The 13,848-nt window shown below is 36.4% G+C and overlaps 2 protein-coding genes across 3 annotated transcripts in view; one reads left to right on the top strand and one right to left on the bottom strand.

The window, feature by feature from the left end:
• The window catches only part of LOC149845751 (Metallopeptidase M24 family protein), a 40,428-nt gene that overhangs the window by 23,098 nt on the left and 3,482 nt on the right, over positions 1-13,848 (top strand). For both annotated transcript variants that reach the window (XM_089995975.1, XM_089995974.1), the window contains exons 6-9: positions 697-800; positions 7,967-8,033; positions 8,115-8,222; positions 8,558-8,650. In XM_089995975.1, the coding sequence (XP_089852101.1) occupies positions 697-800; positions 7,967-8,033; positions 8,115-8,222; positions 8,558-8,650 (372 nt within the window). The remainder of the gene's footprint in view (positions 1-696; positions 801-7,966; positions 8,034-8,114; positions 8,223-8,557; positions 8,651-13,848) is intronic.
• Positions 4,841-13,848, bottom strand: part of LOC149845750 (uncharacterized) — a 128,660-nt gene continuing 119,652 nt past the window's right edge. The window contains exon 11 of the mRNA XM_089995973.1: positions 4,841-5,418. Coding sequence (XP_089852099.1) covers positions 5,358-5,418 — 61 coding nt within the window. The 3' untranslated portion in view covers positions 4,841-5,357. The remainder of the gene's footprint in view (positions 5,419-13,848) is intronic.

Here is a 13,848-nt window from a genome sequence, read left to right as displayed (position 1 = left end):
TAGTTTCTCCTTGACAAACTTCTGTTAGTAGCTGAAGCAGTTTTGAGTCTATATGTAGTCTATTTTCCTTTTTATTTATATATTGTTTTCTTAATCTGTCATTTCACCTCAAGGTATATAAACAAATCCAAGTGATTCAACCCCGATTTTTTTAAATGTAGTTATGAGTGCATGGTATTGGACTTAATGCTAACATCATATACATATGTACTTTTCAAAACATAAATAGTAAATAGATAAATGATTTTGAAACATTTATTTTTCCATCAATTTGGTGCATTATTAAATTCCTTTGTTCTTTTATGCCGTCCTCTTTAGCAGATACTCTTAGATCTTTTAGCTGTCAATTTATAATTTGGTTAGGTGGCTAGTTGGCAATGGTGATTAATCTTTGTTTAATGTCTATTGATGTATTCATGCTTCATACTAACTGTACTCTGTTGTCAAAGTTTCAGCACTTATTTCAATATTCATTTTTTTTTATCAATATTTTATTTCAATCCTGTGTGTATTGCTTATTGGTCCTCCATTTGAATTTTGAATTGCACTCCTCTAAGTTGTTTCTTACTGAAAGTTTCTTCAGCATGAATAAGTCTCAAATTTAGTTGACAAGAAAAAGATGCTCTTGTTCACAATTCTGCAATTTTGTGTTATCAGTTTGTTCAATCAATTTCTTGTATTTCTTGTCATGGACAGGCTATTCTGCAGACAATAATAATTTCAAAGTCATTGCCTGACGAGGGTATTTTGTCAGCTAAGGTTGAATATGAGTGCAAATTGAGAGGTGCTCAAAGAATGGCGTAAGAACTCCAACATGTCTACAAAGTTTAGAGTGTTAGTGGTTTTCTTTTGTGTTGAAACTACTTGGGTCTCGTAGAAGCACAAAAAACATGTATCTCGTATGATTTGATTCATTGTCTTACATGATCATTAATGCAAAGTATAGCTATATGCGTTGAAGAGTGTCATTTTCATGCATATAGTTTTTTGAAGGAAAGCAAATATATTGAAGAGAAGATAATAGAATAGCATGGGGAATACACTATCCAGTGGGTTAGCAATTATCCCTGTAACTTAAGGAAAACTGCAAAGTAGCAGTATAATACGAAGATTCTTAGAATGCAGTATCATGGAAACTACTTTGAATTCACCAAGCATCTTACTTTTGTCCTTCTAGTTCTACGCTTTCTCTTCTAACTTTCTAGCACCAACTTGATAGGAGGTTGCAAGGTGGAAAGAACAAAACCTTTTTGCTTTGAAGACTGAGGATGTTCCTTGCTGACCTTAGAAATAGTCATATGAGAGATTCTTCTATAAAGGCTCATGCAGAGTTACTCTTTCCTGATGAAATAATTTTTTTAATGACGAGGAATCCTTGTCGAGAATCGGGCTACTTAAAGAGCCTGCTCCCCTGCGAGGTAAACTCGGGTGGGGTCATCAACACCCAAGCCCTTGCGAAGCCCACTAGTTAAAGGCACCTACACACCTAGTGGGATACGAACTCTTGACATAATAAAATCGTAATTTGCTTCCATGAAGATCCCTTCCAAAATCATCTGCCATTAATTTCTCTGCGGATGAATAAAGCCAGGTGGGAAAATAGGGTCAATATAAGAAAAAGTGCCAAGTAAAGGCTCCTCAAGAAGAGGAATAGAATTTGGGGCTTGATTGGTACAATCTAAGGTCCCAATAGACCCAATAACCTCGTAAAGTTGGCTTAGCTGGGAGAAGGAACTTGATCAAGGCTCACCTGGCTGTCAGGCTGTCCCTAACCCGCACTGACAATAAGGTCACTGGAGCCCTCCATGTGGTTGCTAAGGCCCATGCTTGTGGCAATTGCACAACTAGAGTTAGATGGCACGTCGAGGGCCTTTAGTTTTCTATCATTGATCACCTCAGCAAGGCTTCTCACTAAGCCTCTTGGCACTCTAACAACAGGTGCAATGGTCTGATGAATAGAAGGATCATAGACATTACGCTCGTGACTTGCCTACTCATTTGGAACAACTTAGTGGGAGAATCTGACATTGCCATCAGTGTAAGTAGAGGAGGTTGCCATCATTGTCGGGCCAGAAACGTTGCTCAATGCATGATCCTAGCCAAAAAATGGGTGCCTAGGCTTAGTGAACCAAGCCTTGATCCAAAGAAGAGAATAGGCTTTAGCAGCTGGTCAGGTGTTGATCTGAGAAGGCCAACCCTAGCCCAAGGTGAGATGTAGAGGGGAGGAGTTGAGTGAACAGAGACAAAAAAAAAAGGGTTTCTTGAAGTGAAGGTGGTGGTGATGAAGGTTTAGGGGTGCCAATATGGGTGCAAGTTTGGTTTGTGAGTTCTGAGCTCTAGTGTAGAGTTGGGGGGAGGGAGCTCAATTCATGTGGACACATAAAGAAGGGCATGGGGACAACTCTCACATAGATGCGGGTGTGAAGGGTGCGGCACAACAATTTCAAAAAACTTGGGTGCATATATATATATATATGTTGTGGGTGTCTTGAATTTTGGATCCTCTCCAATCCATGACCCGATCCAGAAATATTTCGGTGACCCTTCAATGGGAATTTTCAATGAGGTTTGTGGTGATAGCGGAGGGATTGACCTTGTTTAGTTTCGTAATTTTTCCTTTTGTACCGGCTAGGTTTTTATTCCCTTTGTCATATATATAGCTGCCTCCTTTGAGAGATGGATATGAGAGTTTCAGGTGTATTGGAGATTAGGGTCTTGAGGGCTGTGTATCTCACCTCTTTGTTTCGTCACATCTTGCTAGTGGATTTTTGCTCTTCCTTTTGCCTGTGGACATAGGCCTGAGTGCCAAACCATGTAAATCTTGTGTCTTCTTTTGTTTTCTTTCTTCTCTTTATCTTGTGGTTTGCTTCATTTTTTTTGTTGTGGGTTGAATAACAATATACACACACACATACATATGTATGTGTGTGCATTTATAATATAGATAAATATGGACTTGGTTAGTGTTAATTGAATCCACTTTCAGACAGAAATGGACTTTAGTGCGGGTTGACTTCACCTGTCACAAAGGAATCTGTGTCCAAGTGTCGCACCCACATTGGTGCAGGTGCAACACAGGTGTGTTACCTTGTTAAAAGTATCCATGTTTCATAGGGAGACAACGATAAACTTGGAGGGGCTTGAATATATTTGACCTAGAAACATCTTCTTGTGCATTGTAGGGGCAGCCGTTACGGCCAGAAATCTAATGACTAGCTAGTTGTTGCCACCCTACAGGACTGATGATCTTCTAGCTTGGTTGTTGTCCGTAGGCCTTACCCTATACAAGGGATACAAACCGCATGCTCATGGTCTTGGAAGTATGAGCTTAAAACAATATACATGAGGTGCCAAGGATCAAGAGTCATCTAGTCTATTGCACCCCTGGTTATGGCCTTCTCAAAAGCAAAGTGGGAAGACATCTCAGAGTGAGGTGACACAAGCAGGAGAATGCGGGTGTAGGTCAATCCGCAACCATTAATGGAGTCCATAGCAATGAAGCTCCCTCTTACATTGCGTGCTAGGTTGTCAAAGATGACTATGGTACAAGCTGAGCAGGTGAAGGCTAAGCAATTGGGCCAAAGAGGGGATAAGTGGGATTCAATAATGTGGTGGGGGGGCATGAAGAAAGGAAGGTAACTGAGGGTGTGAGTGGAAGGAGGGAGAGAGGAAGGGCTTGAATCGGTATGTGGAGAAGGGGATGGAGGGATGAAAGAAATTGATATAAAAGAGAGGCTGCATAATAGGGTAGTGAGTTAGGAGGTGGAGAGGTCAATGGTGGCCATGGAAGGAAGAGAAAGGTCTATGGTGGGTGTGCATGGGATGAGTGGTCGATGAAGGGCAAGCTTGGGAAAAAGGGCAAAGAGGAAAAGCCAACAGCAAGAACACACAAGGTAGAATCAAGCAGCAAAGAAAGAGAAGGGGGAAAAGAGGGAGAAGGGGAGAAATGACCAATTTTATGCTTATATGCCTATCTATTCTTTAGTTGAATAACATTATGTACTTGGTATGCTTTTATGTGGAGCTTGTATTGCTTAATCTAATCAATTATGTGATTTTGTTCAGCTTCTAACCTTTAATAGAATGAAGAGAAAAATTTTGGTATTACTTCCAATAAAATTTCCAAGTTATATTTAAAAAATAAAGATATATATATATATATAAATTCTTTATCAAATATTAATGAGAAGAATCTTTTCATTTCAAGTTCATCTTAGTATCGTCTCGCACATAGATATGTCAACTATAAGCATACAATGTTTATTGATGGATGTGTATCAATGTAAGAGTCAGATTGCCAGGAAGGAAAATGAAAATGGGAAATGTCAATGGAAGTAGAATTGGGAAGTGAGGTTACTTTAAGCTTATGTGAAGCAAAAAAGGGGAAGCAAGAGAGAGATGAATCAGAAAGTAGAATGGAAATGAATCTGCAAATGTTTGCAAAGCCCTTTGGGGAGTTGATCAATACTCATGGTAGCTGGAGTTGCCTTTTCTAATTAGCAACCTTTCCTTCTTGAAAATTTTTGCTTGATTCTATAAAAGGAAGACTCTAAAGCTATGTCACATAAACACAGGCACAGATGCATGACATGATATAGAGACACACTTGGCATGACATGGGGCACATGACCATATGTGTGTGTGCTTTCAAATTTCTTAATGTATAAGGAATGAATATATTCTCAAGTGCAAACCCTTGAATGACAATTCCAAACCATAATTTTAAGATGAAAATAAAAATTTGATGCAATAAATCACAATTTTTAAAGGAAAGTACATAAAAGAATACAAAATAAATAATCAAGCCTGAAAAAAGGAATAGATAAGGTTAAAAGAATGATATTGACCGTTCCCAGCACAAGTTTCAATATGTCCATGAAGTGTCACAGTGTCCAGTGTCATGCCGTGTCTATACGGGACACACATGCTAAGTGAAGTGTCTATGTGACATAGCTCTAAGGCGTTTCCAACCTTTATCTATGTCATCCCCTCTTTTCCTATAACTCAAATCAGCGAGACATATGCCATCGAACTCAACTGCCCCAATGCTTCCCTATGGAAAGGCTAGGTTAGTTTCCTAGGAAGGAGAATGTTTTGAAGCGTGATCTTTTATTGTATACCTTTGTTTGGCTTGCTTGGAATGGGTCAAGTTAGAACTCCATCTCTAATCCTTCCTACAACACCTTCAAGTATGAACCATCATTGACCTCATGGAAGAGAACTGACCAAAAGCAGTTTGAAGCTGTTATGCTAACCAAATGAAAATCATCAAAAGACTGAAGCTTTACTACTGTACTTACGTCAAGTTATGTTGACAAAGACTCGACCATACTAGATATCATCAATCTGGTTCTTCCTCAGCTGCCCTTGCTTTCCTTGCTTGTAGATAAGCTTATGCACCCTTCCAAGCTCTTCTTGCTGTAAAAAAGCATAGGTGGAAATCTATGCATTAAAGAGGTTTGTATTCTTATGTATAATCGTAGGAGACAATATTTTAAATGTTGATTATGTGCATGTATGTAAGCATATAGTGGTAGACAACCTTTTTATTCATTGTGTTATTGTGTGCAATATACAAAGGTACAGGCATACCTACACACACATATACATATATAAAGTGGCATTCCATTTAGTCTTGTAGTGCTTTGTAAATTCTAACACTCATTATACTATGATGGTAACGTTTGATGTCCCAAGATTGGAACTTGAATGTAATCATATTCATCAATCTTGTAAGCAACTCAAGGGTCCTTCAATCTTTAACTTGTTTCTGATGCATATCAGCATCCCTAGAACAAAATGGGAATCGGCAAGCTAATAAATGAAAAATATTTTTCTACAATATGCTACTTATGCCTTAGGATATATATGAACTATGTGCTTGACCTTGCAAATAGTGGTCTGCTACTGATGCCTTCACTTCCACTAGCCCGGAATTTGCATCTGCCCATTGTGCCCTAACTATTTGTGAGCCAATTTGTACTGCATTTTGGTAAGTGAACCCATTATGCATAAGACTCCCTCTTGGGATGAAATTCATGATGTTTATTGAGGGGTGTATAAAAGTAATTTTTCTATTAAGTTGATGGAGCTGTCCTAGAAATTACTGTGAGACTCTGACCAAATCTATTCTCCATCCAACTAAGTTACACCATATAGAACCACTCATTTATGAAAAACCTCTTTGGGAGAAATGTCTTAAAAATAGCTAAGTTTTTTTATATACTCATCAGACATCTTGAGAAACCTGCTGAGGTCTGACAAATTTCTCCAAGGAAACTCGCCATTAGAGAAAAAAGGACAGGAGCAATCAAAACAGCACCTTAGGGAAAAGTTTCCCTTTCAAAGTTTGACCGATATGGATAAATGCTATGTAGAAATGGACCAACAAGAAGAGTGGAACAATAGCAATTCCAAAGAAAGAAATGAATAGGCTGGGCAGATCAGATTGGAAAATGTCATAGGCACATAATATCCTTACTGTGTTGTAAAGGGTCTGACCTACTAAGTCAATGTGAAAGAGTAACTGCCTGAGTGGAGGCAAAAACCTTACCTGCTCCTTGTTGCTTGGTTTTAGTTAACCAGTGGAACATCTTATATGAAGGTTCCAAGTGATAGTTATTTGAAGAAATGCAAGCAAAATCTCCAATGCACTAGAGACAAAAAGGATACTTCATCTCCATCTTCCACTGCCCCTTCTTATCTCCGACGTCCTTTATTTCACTTTTAAACTATCTCAAATCCAATGGAATCTAGAATGAAGCACAACACAAGCACAAATGTGCTTCACTGGGACCTAGAACAAGGAGTCTCCTTGTCAGTGCTTTTTCATTAACCTTTGCATCTGAAGTTTCCACTCGTACTTATTTATTTTGTGAAGGATACTAAGGAAAACTAGGTGGGTTAGATCAACTGCCTTTGCATGTGGTGCTGTCTCTGCTATTCCACTGAAACTTTTGCTGGTTCGTGCGTCTCAATTGAATAAAATGCTTGGCATCCCATTTTCTTGGAGGGTTAGGAACACAATCAGTTTCAACAAGATCTTTAAAGGCATAAAGAAAGTGATCAGGATAAGCATAGAAGAGCCATCAAGAAATTTAGGAACATCCTCCATTTTGCTTATAGTGCTTTCCTCATGGACATAGGACTCTTTTGCTTTGAGGAGGGATACAAATAAGGGCTTTTTATTGAACACAAACTCATCAAAACTTCATTATTGCTACCTGTTTGAAGGTGTAAGAATTTGAAATGGTTTCTTTCTCAAGTTTCAAATGTTTTAAAAGTTCAAAAAGTAAACAGCATAGCACATAAATTATGATGTTTCTTTGCTTATCTTAATCCCTAGCCATTGTACCATTATGAGAATAAGCTTTTACATATATGACAATAGTATAACTATATGAATAGTGTGTAAGATGATATATTTGATCCTCAACATTGTGATGACCAATAAAAACTAACAAATAATTTGTCTTAGAATATTTGAATACATTAATTACATCTATATAATGTTACAACCATACAATCACATAAATTTTTCATATTTCATTTTTCACAATTGCAAAATAGGTCTATTTGTAAGAAATGAAAAGCGTCATGAATAAATACAATTAACAAAAGAATAATTGTTCTAGTGGAAACATGTTTTATGTAGGAAGCTTGTTTCATACTAAGAGGAACACATTTCTCATTGTGTGATAAGATGTTTTCCCCAAATCTTAGAGGCCTTTTCTCAAATGTTTCAAAATGCTATGAATGGTATTTGAGAAACAGTTTTCTTGGAAATGCATTTACTTTGTGCAACTGGTGTTTCCAGTAACCTTCAGTTAGATCATATTGCTATTTTTTATGCAAAAACGGTTTTTTGTATCTGTTTATAGGGGATTCAAAATACCAGGCCATGATTTCATCTATAAGTCCTTTGGAATTAATTAGTTATTATCATGAGGTATCCTATTCTTGCCAGTTTCAATCCTGTTGTTGGAGGTGGAGCAAATGGTAGCGTAATTCACTATTCCCGGAATGATCAAAAAGTAAGCATTTAAGTTTATGTTTTTGTCAGTGTAAGGACTTGCACAAAGTTATATTTATTGTATCAAGTTGTTTTTTGATAGATCAAAGATGGTAATCTTGTTTTAATGGATGTTGGATGTGAGTTACATGGTTATCTTAGTGATGTAACTCGTACATGGCCACCTTGTGGCAGCTTTTCTTCGACTCAGGTACGTGCATATGCACTAAATCCGTTTGTCTTACAGTTAACTAGTAAGTTTTGCATGCAGATGTTAAGCCATATTTATTCTTCTAACTTAACCTTATTTTGCATTCTACACCTTACCTTGAATCATATATCATTAAGCATTATGAGCAAATTTTGTTTTGGAATCATCTTTTTCTTTTTAACATTACTTAAACTCATTTAATGTAGCTAGAGTCCCCTTTGTCACTATTCGTTACTTACTGCATGGTTTTATGTGCACATCAAACCTATGTCTGTCTCTAATGAATTTTCTTTTGGAAATAGAGTTTCTCTTATGCTTATGTATGTGGATTGCAGGAAATTCTTTATGAACTCATTCTTGACACTAGTAAAGAGTGTATCAAGCTTTGCAGACCTGGTATAAGTATCCAAGAAATTCATAACTACTCGGTATAGTTGTTCACAAATTTATCGTTTGGTTCTTTTTGCTCAATTGTTACTAATGTGTGTAAAACATTTCAGCAAATAATGTAAGTGAAAAAAAAGTGCATAGTATTTTTTCTCCGAAAAAAAGGAGTACAATGGGCAGTTTCTGAAAAATAAAATACATACTTCAGCTCATTATTGGTGAATATAGTTTATATGTTGTCATTAAAATGAAACATGTATTTGTTCAACATTTTGTTAAAGAACATGCTGAAAGCACCACCATTGTTTGTGAGTGAAGAAGATCAAGCAGGTTTGTTTACTGAAGCTCTTATTGCGGGTGACATTGGTATTTAAAGGTCAAACTGTTCATAGTCCTCAAGAACCATGTATTATTTGAGGATGCATGTTAGAAGTCTATATTAAGGGCAATTTAGTCATTTAAATGTATTTTACATATCTGTTATATATTATGTTGTACAGGGGTATTTTCGTCACAAAATTAATATAAATATATGGAATGTCCTAATCCTGTCCTAATGTATATGGGACAATCTCCTTTGCAGTCGTTCTCTTTTTCTTAGTCGTTCTCTTCTTTGGTTCTTCTTCTCTTGATCTTGCAAGGAATGAATCTCACGACAGTTTAGCAGTTTTTACCTTGAAAATCTTGATTATTTTATCAATATCACAAGTTCATAACTTAGTTCTCATTGGTGGTTGATTTTGGTGTTTGATATGCCAGTTTAGCAACACGTAAATATGATGAATCTTACATACTAGTTGCATCACTAGCATTCAATTGTTAGATGTTAATTATTTTGTTTATGCTATTGTACACAAATTTTCTATTATTTTTATACATAAAATTCAAGTTAATAGAAGTCAGCCAAGTGTCAGTTGGCCCAGTCAAACCCCAAGTAGAGACTTGAATGAGTGGAGTCACAATTCATTGTGTTTGGAACTATGCACAAAAACTTTTAACTTGATTGCAACCCTCATTGGTCAACTAATAGTGAACCACTTACACTTGGCATGCTACCTTGACCAATCTAATAAAGCTGGTTGGCTCCATGATCTGGGTTGCTTTTGGATGAGAGCCATTGGGGTGCACTTTCAGTGGCAATCGCACACACTATTTTTCCCATTGTGGCTTAGCCTCTTAGTCATCAAAGTTGGAGTTTCCTAAACATAATAAAGGGATTTCAGGGTCACAATGTTCCCAACATTTGGAGAGTGCTCTTCTGTATTTCTTATTCTTCTTCTTTGCTAGGTTTACATCTTGCTTTTCACTTAACTGAAAAAAATGAGTTGTAGTCGCATTGTTCACATGGATATCATCTTGATTTTGTAACTTTAGCCGTAAAATAGAAATCCTTTCACACCTTATGTAAAGAACTCTTGAAAACTAATACTTGTTAGAGATTGAAGGTTCTGAGGTTCAGCCACAGGAATAGAGAGAGAATGGAGGGGAGAACGTATGCTGCTGAAAAACCCACACTAGGGATCAACATATTAGGCTTTTCTTTAAGTATTTGTAATACAAATATTAGGGTACTAAAATACCCTCTACACAATAGACTAAAATACAAGTGAGCCATTGATGAACATGTGACATAATGAACTTGAGTTGGGTCTGAATCTCAAATCCAAACCGAGATATGAATGACGGCTTTTTTTCACCTTCCCTCAAGTTGTACATGGTTTTGAACCATGAACAACTTGCCTTTCAACATCCAAAATCTATCCTTGATGAGTCCTTTTGTAAACAAGTTGAAACGAAATGAGGATCTTTAAAAAATGAACTAAGATCCGTAAGAGAGAGTGTCTAAAAAGACATTAAAGCATAACCCTTAAGAAGGGTATAATGGAAAACACAAAAAAAGAATAAAATATATTCTTTATTGAAGTGGGAACTCACAATGCATTAAGAGGCATTTTCATATCTTTACAAGAGGGGCTGCACCCCTATATATATAAGTGGGAAGAGGGGAGAAGAGGAGAGCTCTTAAGGAGCTCTCCTTGTAGCCGTTGGAATAGTCCAATGGTTAGAAATGTAACCATTGGACTATTCCAACAATTACCTTTCTAGTTAAGTTCCAAGTGGAACTTAACTAGATAAGGTATGCCTACTTCTATTAGAACTAGACACTAAGAAGTGCTAAAATAAAATAAAGGAAAATACAGAAAATAAGATAAAAATAGATAAATATATATATAATAATAATATAAATATTATTATTATTATATATATTTTACATTTTAACACTCCCCCTCAAACTTACAGTATAATGAGCGAAAGTTTGTCTAAAAGGAAGTGAAACCGGGAAGCAGCGAGAGGCTTTGTAAAGAAGTCTGCTAATTGATATTCTGAAGTAACATATGGTAGATCAATTGTCCCATGTAAATATTCTTCTCTGACGTAGTGACAATTCATTTTGATGTGTTTGGTGCATTCGTGGAATGTTCTGTTGCTTGCAATATAAATCACACTCTTGTTGTCACAACACATTTGTGAAGCTTTTGTTGCTTCAGCTCCCATGTCAGCAAGGAGACGTCGGAGCCAAATTACTTCCATGGTCGTGGTTGCCATGGCTCGGTATTCAGCTTCGGTGGATGATAGAGAGACCTTTTGTTGCTTTTTGCACCTCCATGAGATTAAAGATTTACCTAAGAAGACACAAAAACCAGTGGTTGAGTGTCTGTTATAGGGATCACCTCCCCAATCAGCATCAGTATATGCAATTAAATCAAGGGAGGAGGAGGAAGACAAAAAAAGTTCCTGTGAAAGATAGGGCTGGATGTATCTGATAATACACATGACTGCTCCCATGTGAATCGAGGTGCATGTTGAAACAGACTTGCTGTGTGAACATATGCTATGTCTGGTCTAGTAATGGATAGATAGGAAAGTGCCCCGACAAGCTGTCTGTAAGGAGTAGGATCTTCAAGAATTTCTCCATCATCAATTTTCATTTTAATATTGACAACTTCTGGAGTGTCTACTTTCTTATCATCGGTAATGCCAGACCTGGAAACAATGTCAAAAGCAAATTTAGTTTGAGATAATAAATATCTTCTAGGAGAATAGGCGACTTCAATGCCTAAAAAACATCTCAATAAGCCTAAATCAATCATTTTAAAGTGAGATTTAAGAAGTGTTTTGATATTTTCAACTCCTTGTTTATCGCTTTCGGTGATGATCATATAATCCACATAGAGAAGCACAATAATTCTTGCATCAGAACTCTTAATAAACAAAGCAGTGTCAATCAAATAGAATTGAAAACTAATATCAAGCATAACATTACTAAACCTATCGTACCAAGCTTTTGGTGCTTGTTTAAATCCATAAAAGACTTTTTCTAAGCGAAGGTTTTTACCCTTAGGAATACTGAGACCTGGAGGGGCTTCCATGTATACTTCTTCAACTAACTTTCCATTTAGAAATGCATTTTTGACATCCATTTGAAAGATGAACCATTTATTGATGGAGGTTAAGGCAATTAAGGTTTTGACTGTTGTCATACGAGCAACAGGGGCAAAGGTTTCTTCATAATCAATGCCATATTCTTGAGCATACCCTTTGGCTATTAATCGGGTTTTATATCTTTCAAGAGTGCCATCACTTTTGGTTTTAACCTTATAAACCCATCGACATCCTATAGGTTTCTTTCCTGCAGGAAGGTCTTGAATAGTCCATCTAGAAGCCTTTTTTAGTGCATCTAACTCAGCTTTCATGACTTCTATCCATTTGACATCATTTTTTGCTTGAAAGTATGTAGATGGTTCCTCGTATGAGTGAATTAATGCAATAACTGCCCTATATTTAGGTGAGAATGATTCGTATGACACAAATTTTCCTGGAGGCCTCGAGACTCGAGATGACCGTCTGGTTGAAATGTCAGAATATCTTTCAAGTGCACATGGAAGATTAGGCTCTCGTCATCTCAAATATTGTATACTAGTGTCTCTATGAACTTCATCGTAAACATTATGATCAAGATCAATAATTCATTGATCATTATCAAAGTTATAGTCAAGATCATATTCTTCAGATTTTGATGTCAGATCTAACAAAAAGGAGTACTCAATGACTTCCTTTGGTTTTTCAAAATCAAAGAACCTATCTTTTTCTACAAAGGAAATATTTCTGGATACATATAATCTATCATTCTTGAAGTCAAGACTCAAAACACCTATAACCTTTTTTATTTTCAGCATATCCTAAAAAGGCACAAGAAATCGCATGAGGAGAAAGTTTATCATTTTTGTCCGTAAATATAAAACACTTGCATCCAAATATTCTTAGTCTAGAGTCATCTGAATAAACGTTCATAAGTTTTTCAATTGGAGTTATATTTTCCAAAGAAGAGGATGGCATCATATTAATCATATAGGTGTCAGTTAAGGCAGCTTCTGCCCAAAAATCTTTCGGGACTTGGTTTGCTATAATAAAGTCCTAGTGGTTTTCATAATATGGCGATGTTTACGTTCTGCCAGCCCATTTTGTTGAGGTGTGTATAGACAAGACCTTTGATGTGTGATGCCATGTAAGTTAAGGTAATTTTTAAAATCTGTGGATAAAAATTCTCCCCCTGAATTTGTGCAAAACATGGTAATATCATTTTGAAATTTGTTTTTAACTATATTATGAAATGTCTGAAAATATGAAAATACTTCAGACTTATGTTTAAGAAAGTAAATCCATGTATGCCGGGAAAAATCATCGACAAAAATAACGTAATAGGCAAATCCTCTAGAAATTACTAGTGCAGGACCCCAAACATCCGAGTGTACTAATTCAAGTGGTCTTGAAGAGATAAAAGTTCTGTTTTGAAATGGTAATCTTTTCATTTTGCCAAGAATATAATCTTTACAAGTAAATGTTCCAGAGTTACAAAATTTCCCTAGATTTTGAAAATGTTGGATTTTGGCTATATGTGGATGACCAAGTCTTTTGTGTCACAACTCCAACTCATTTTTTTGAATGTTATAACAAAAGACATTCTTGGACATTTCCAAAAAATCCATGTAATAGAGTCCTCCTTCTCTATGGCCTTCCCCAATCAGCTTTCCTGACTGACGATCCTGTTCTTTTAGAATTTATTGCTTAATAAAATGTTGTGGGTTGATCTTCCTTACCTAAAGAGGTTAAAAAGAACTGAAAGTCCATTGTGAAATTCTCATAACTAACCCGCCTTTCAATCGGATGTCGAGAGCAA

This window comes from Nuphar pumila, chromosome 2 (assembly GCF_984573655.1).
Source record: "Nuphar pumila chromosome 2, dmNupPumi1.hap1.1, whole genome shotgun sequence".
Classification (NCBI taxonomy): domain Eukaryota; kingdom Viridiplantae; phylum Streptophyta; class Magnoliopsida; order Nymphaeales; family Nymphaeaceae; genus Nuphar; species Nuphar pumila.
Note: the sequence above shows the minus strand (reverse complement) of the source record. Positions and strands in the feature narration are given on the sequence as shown.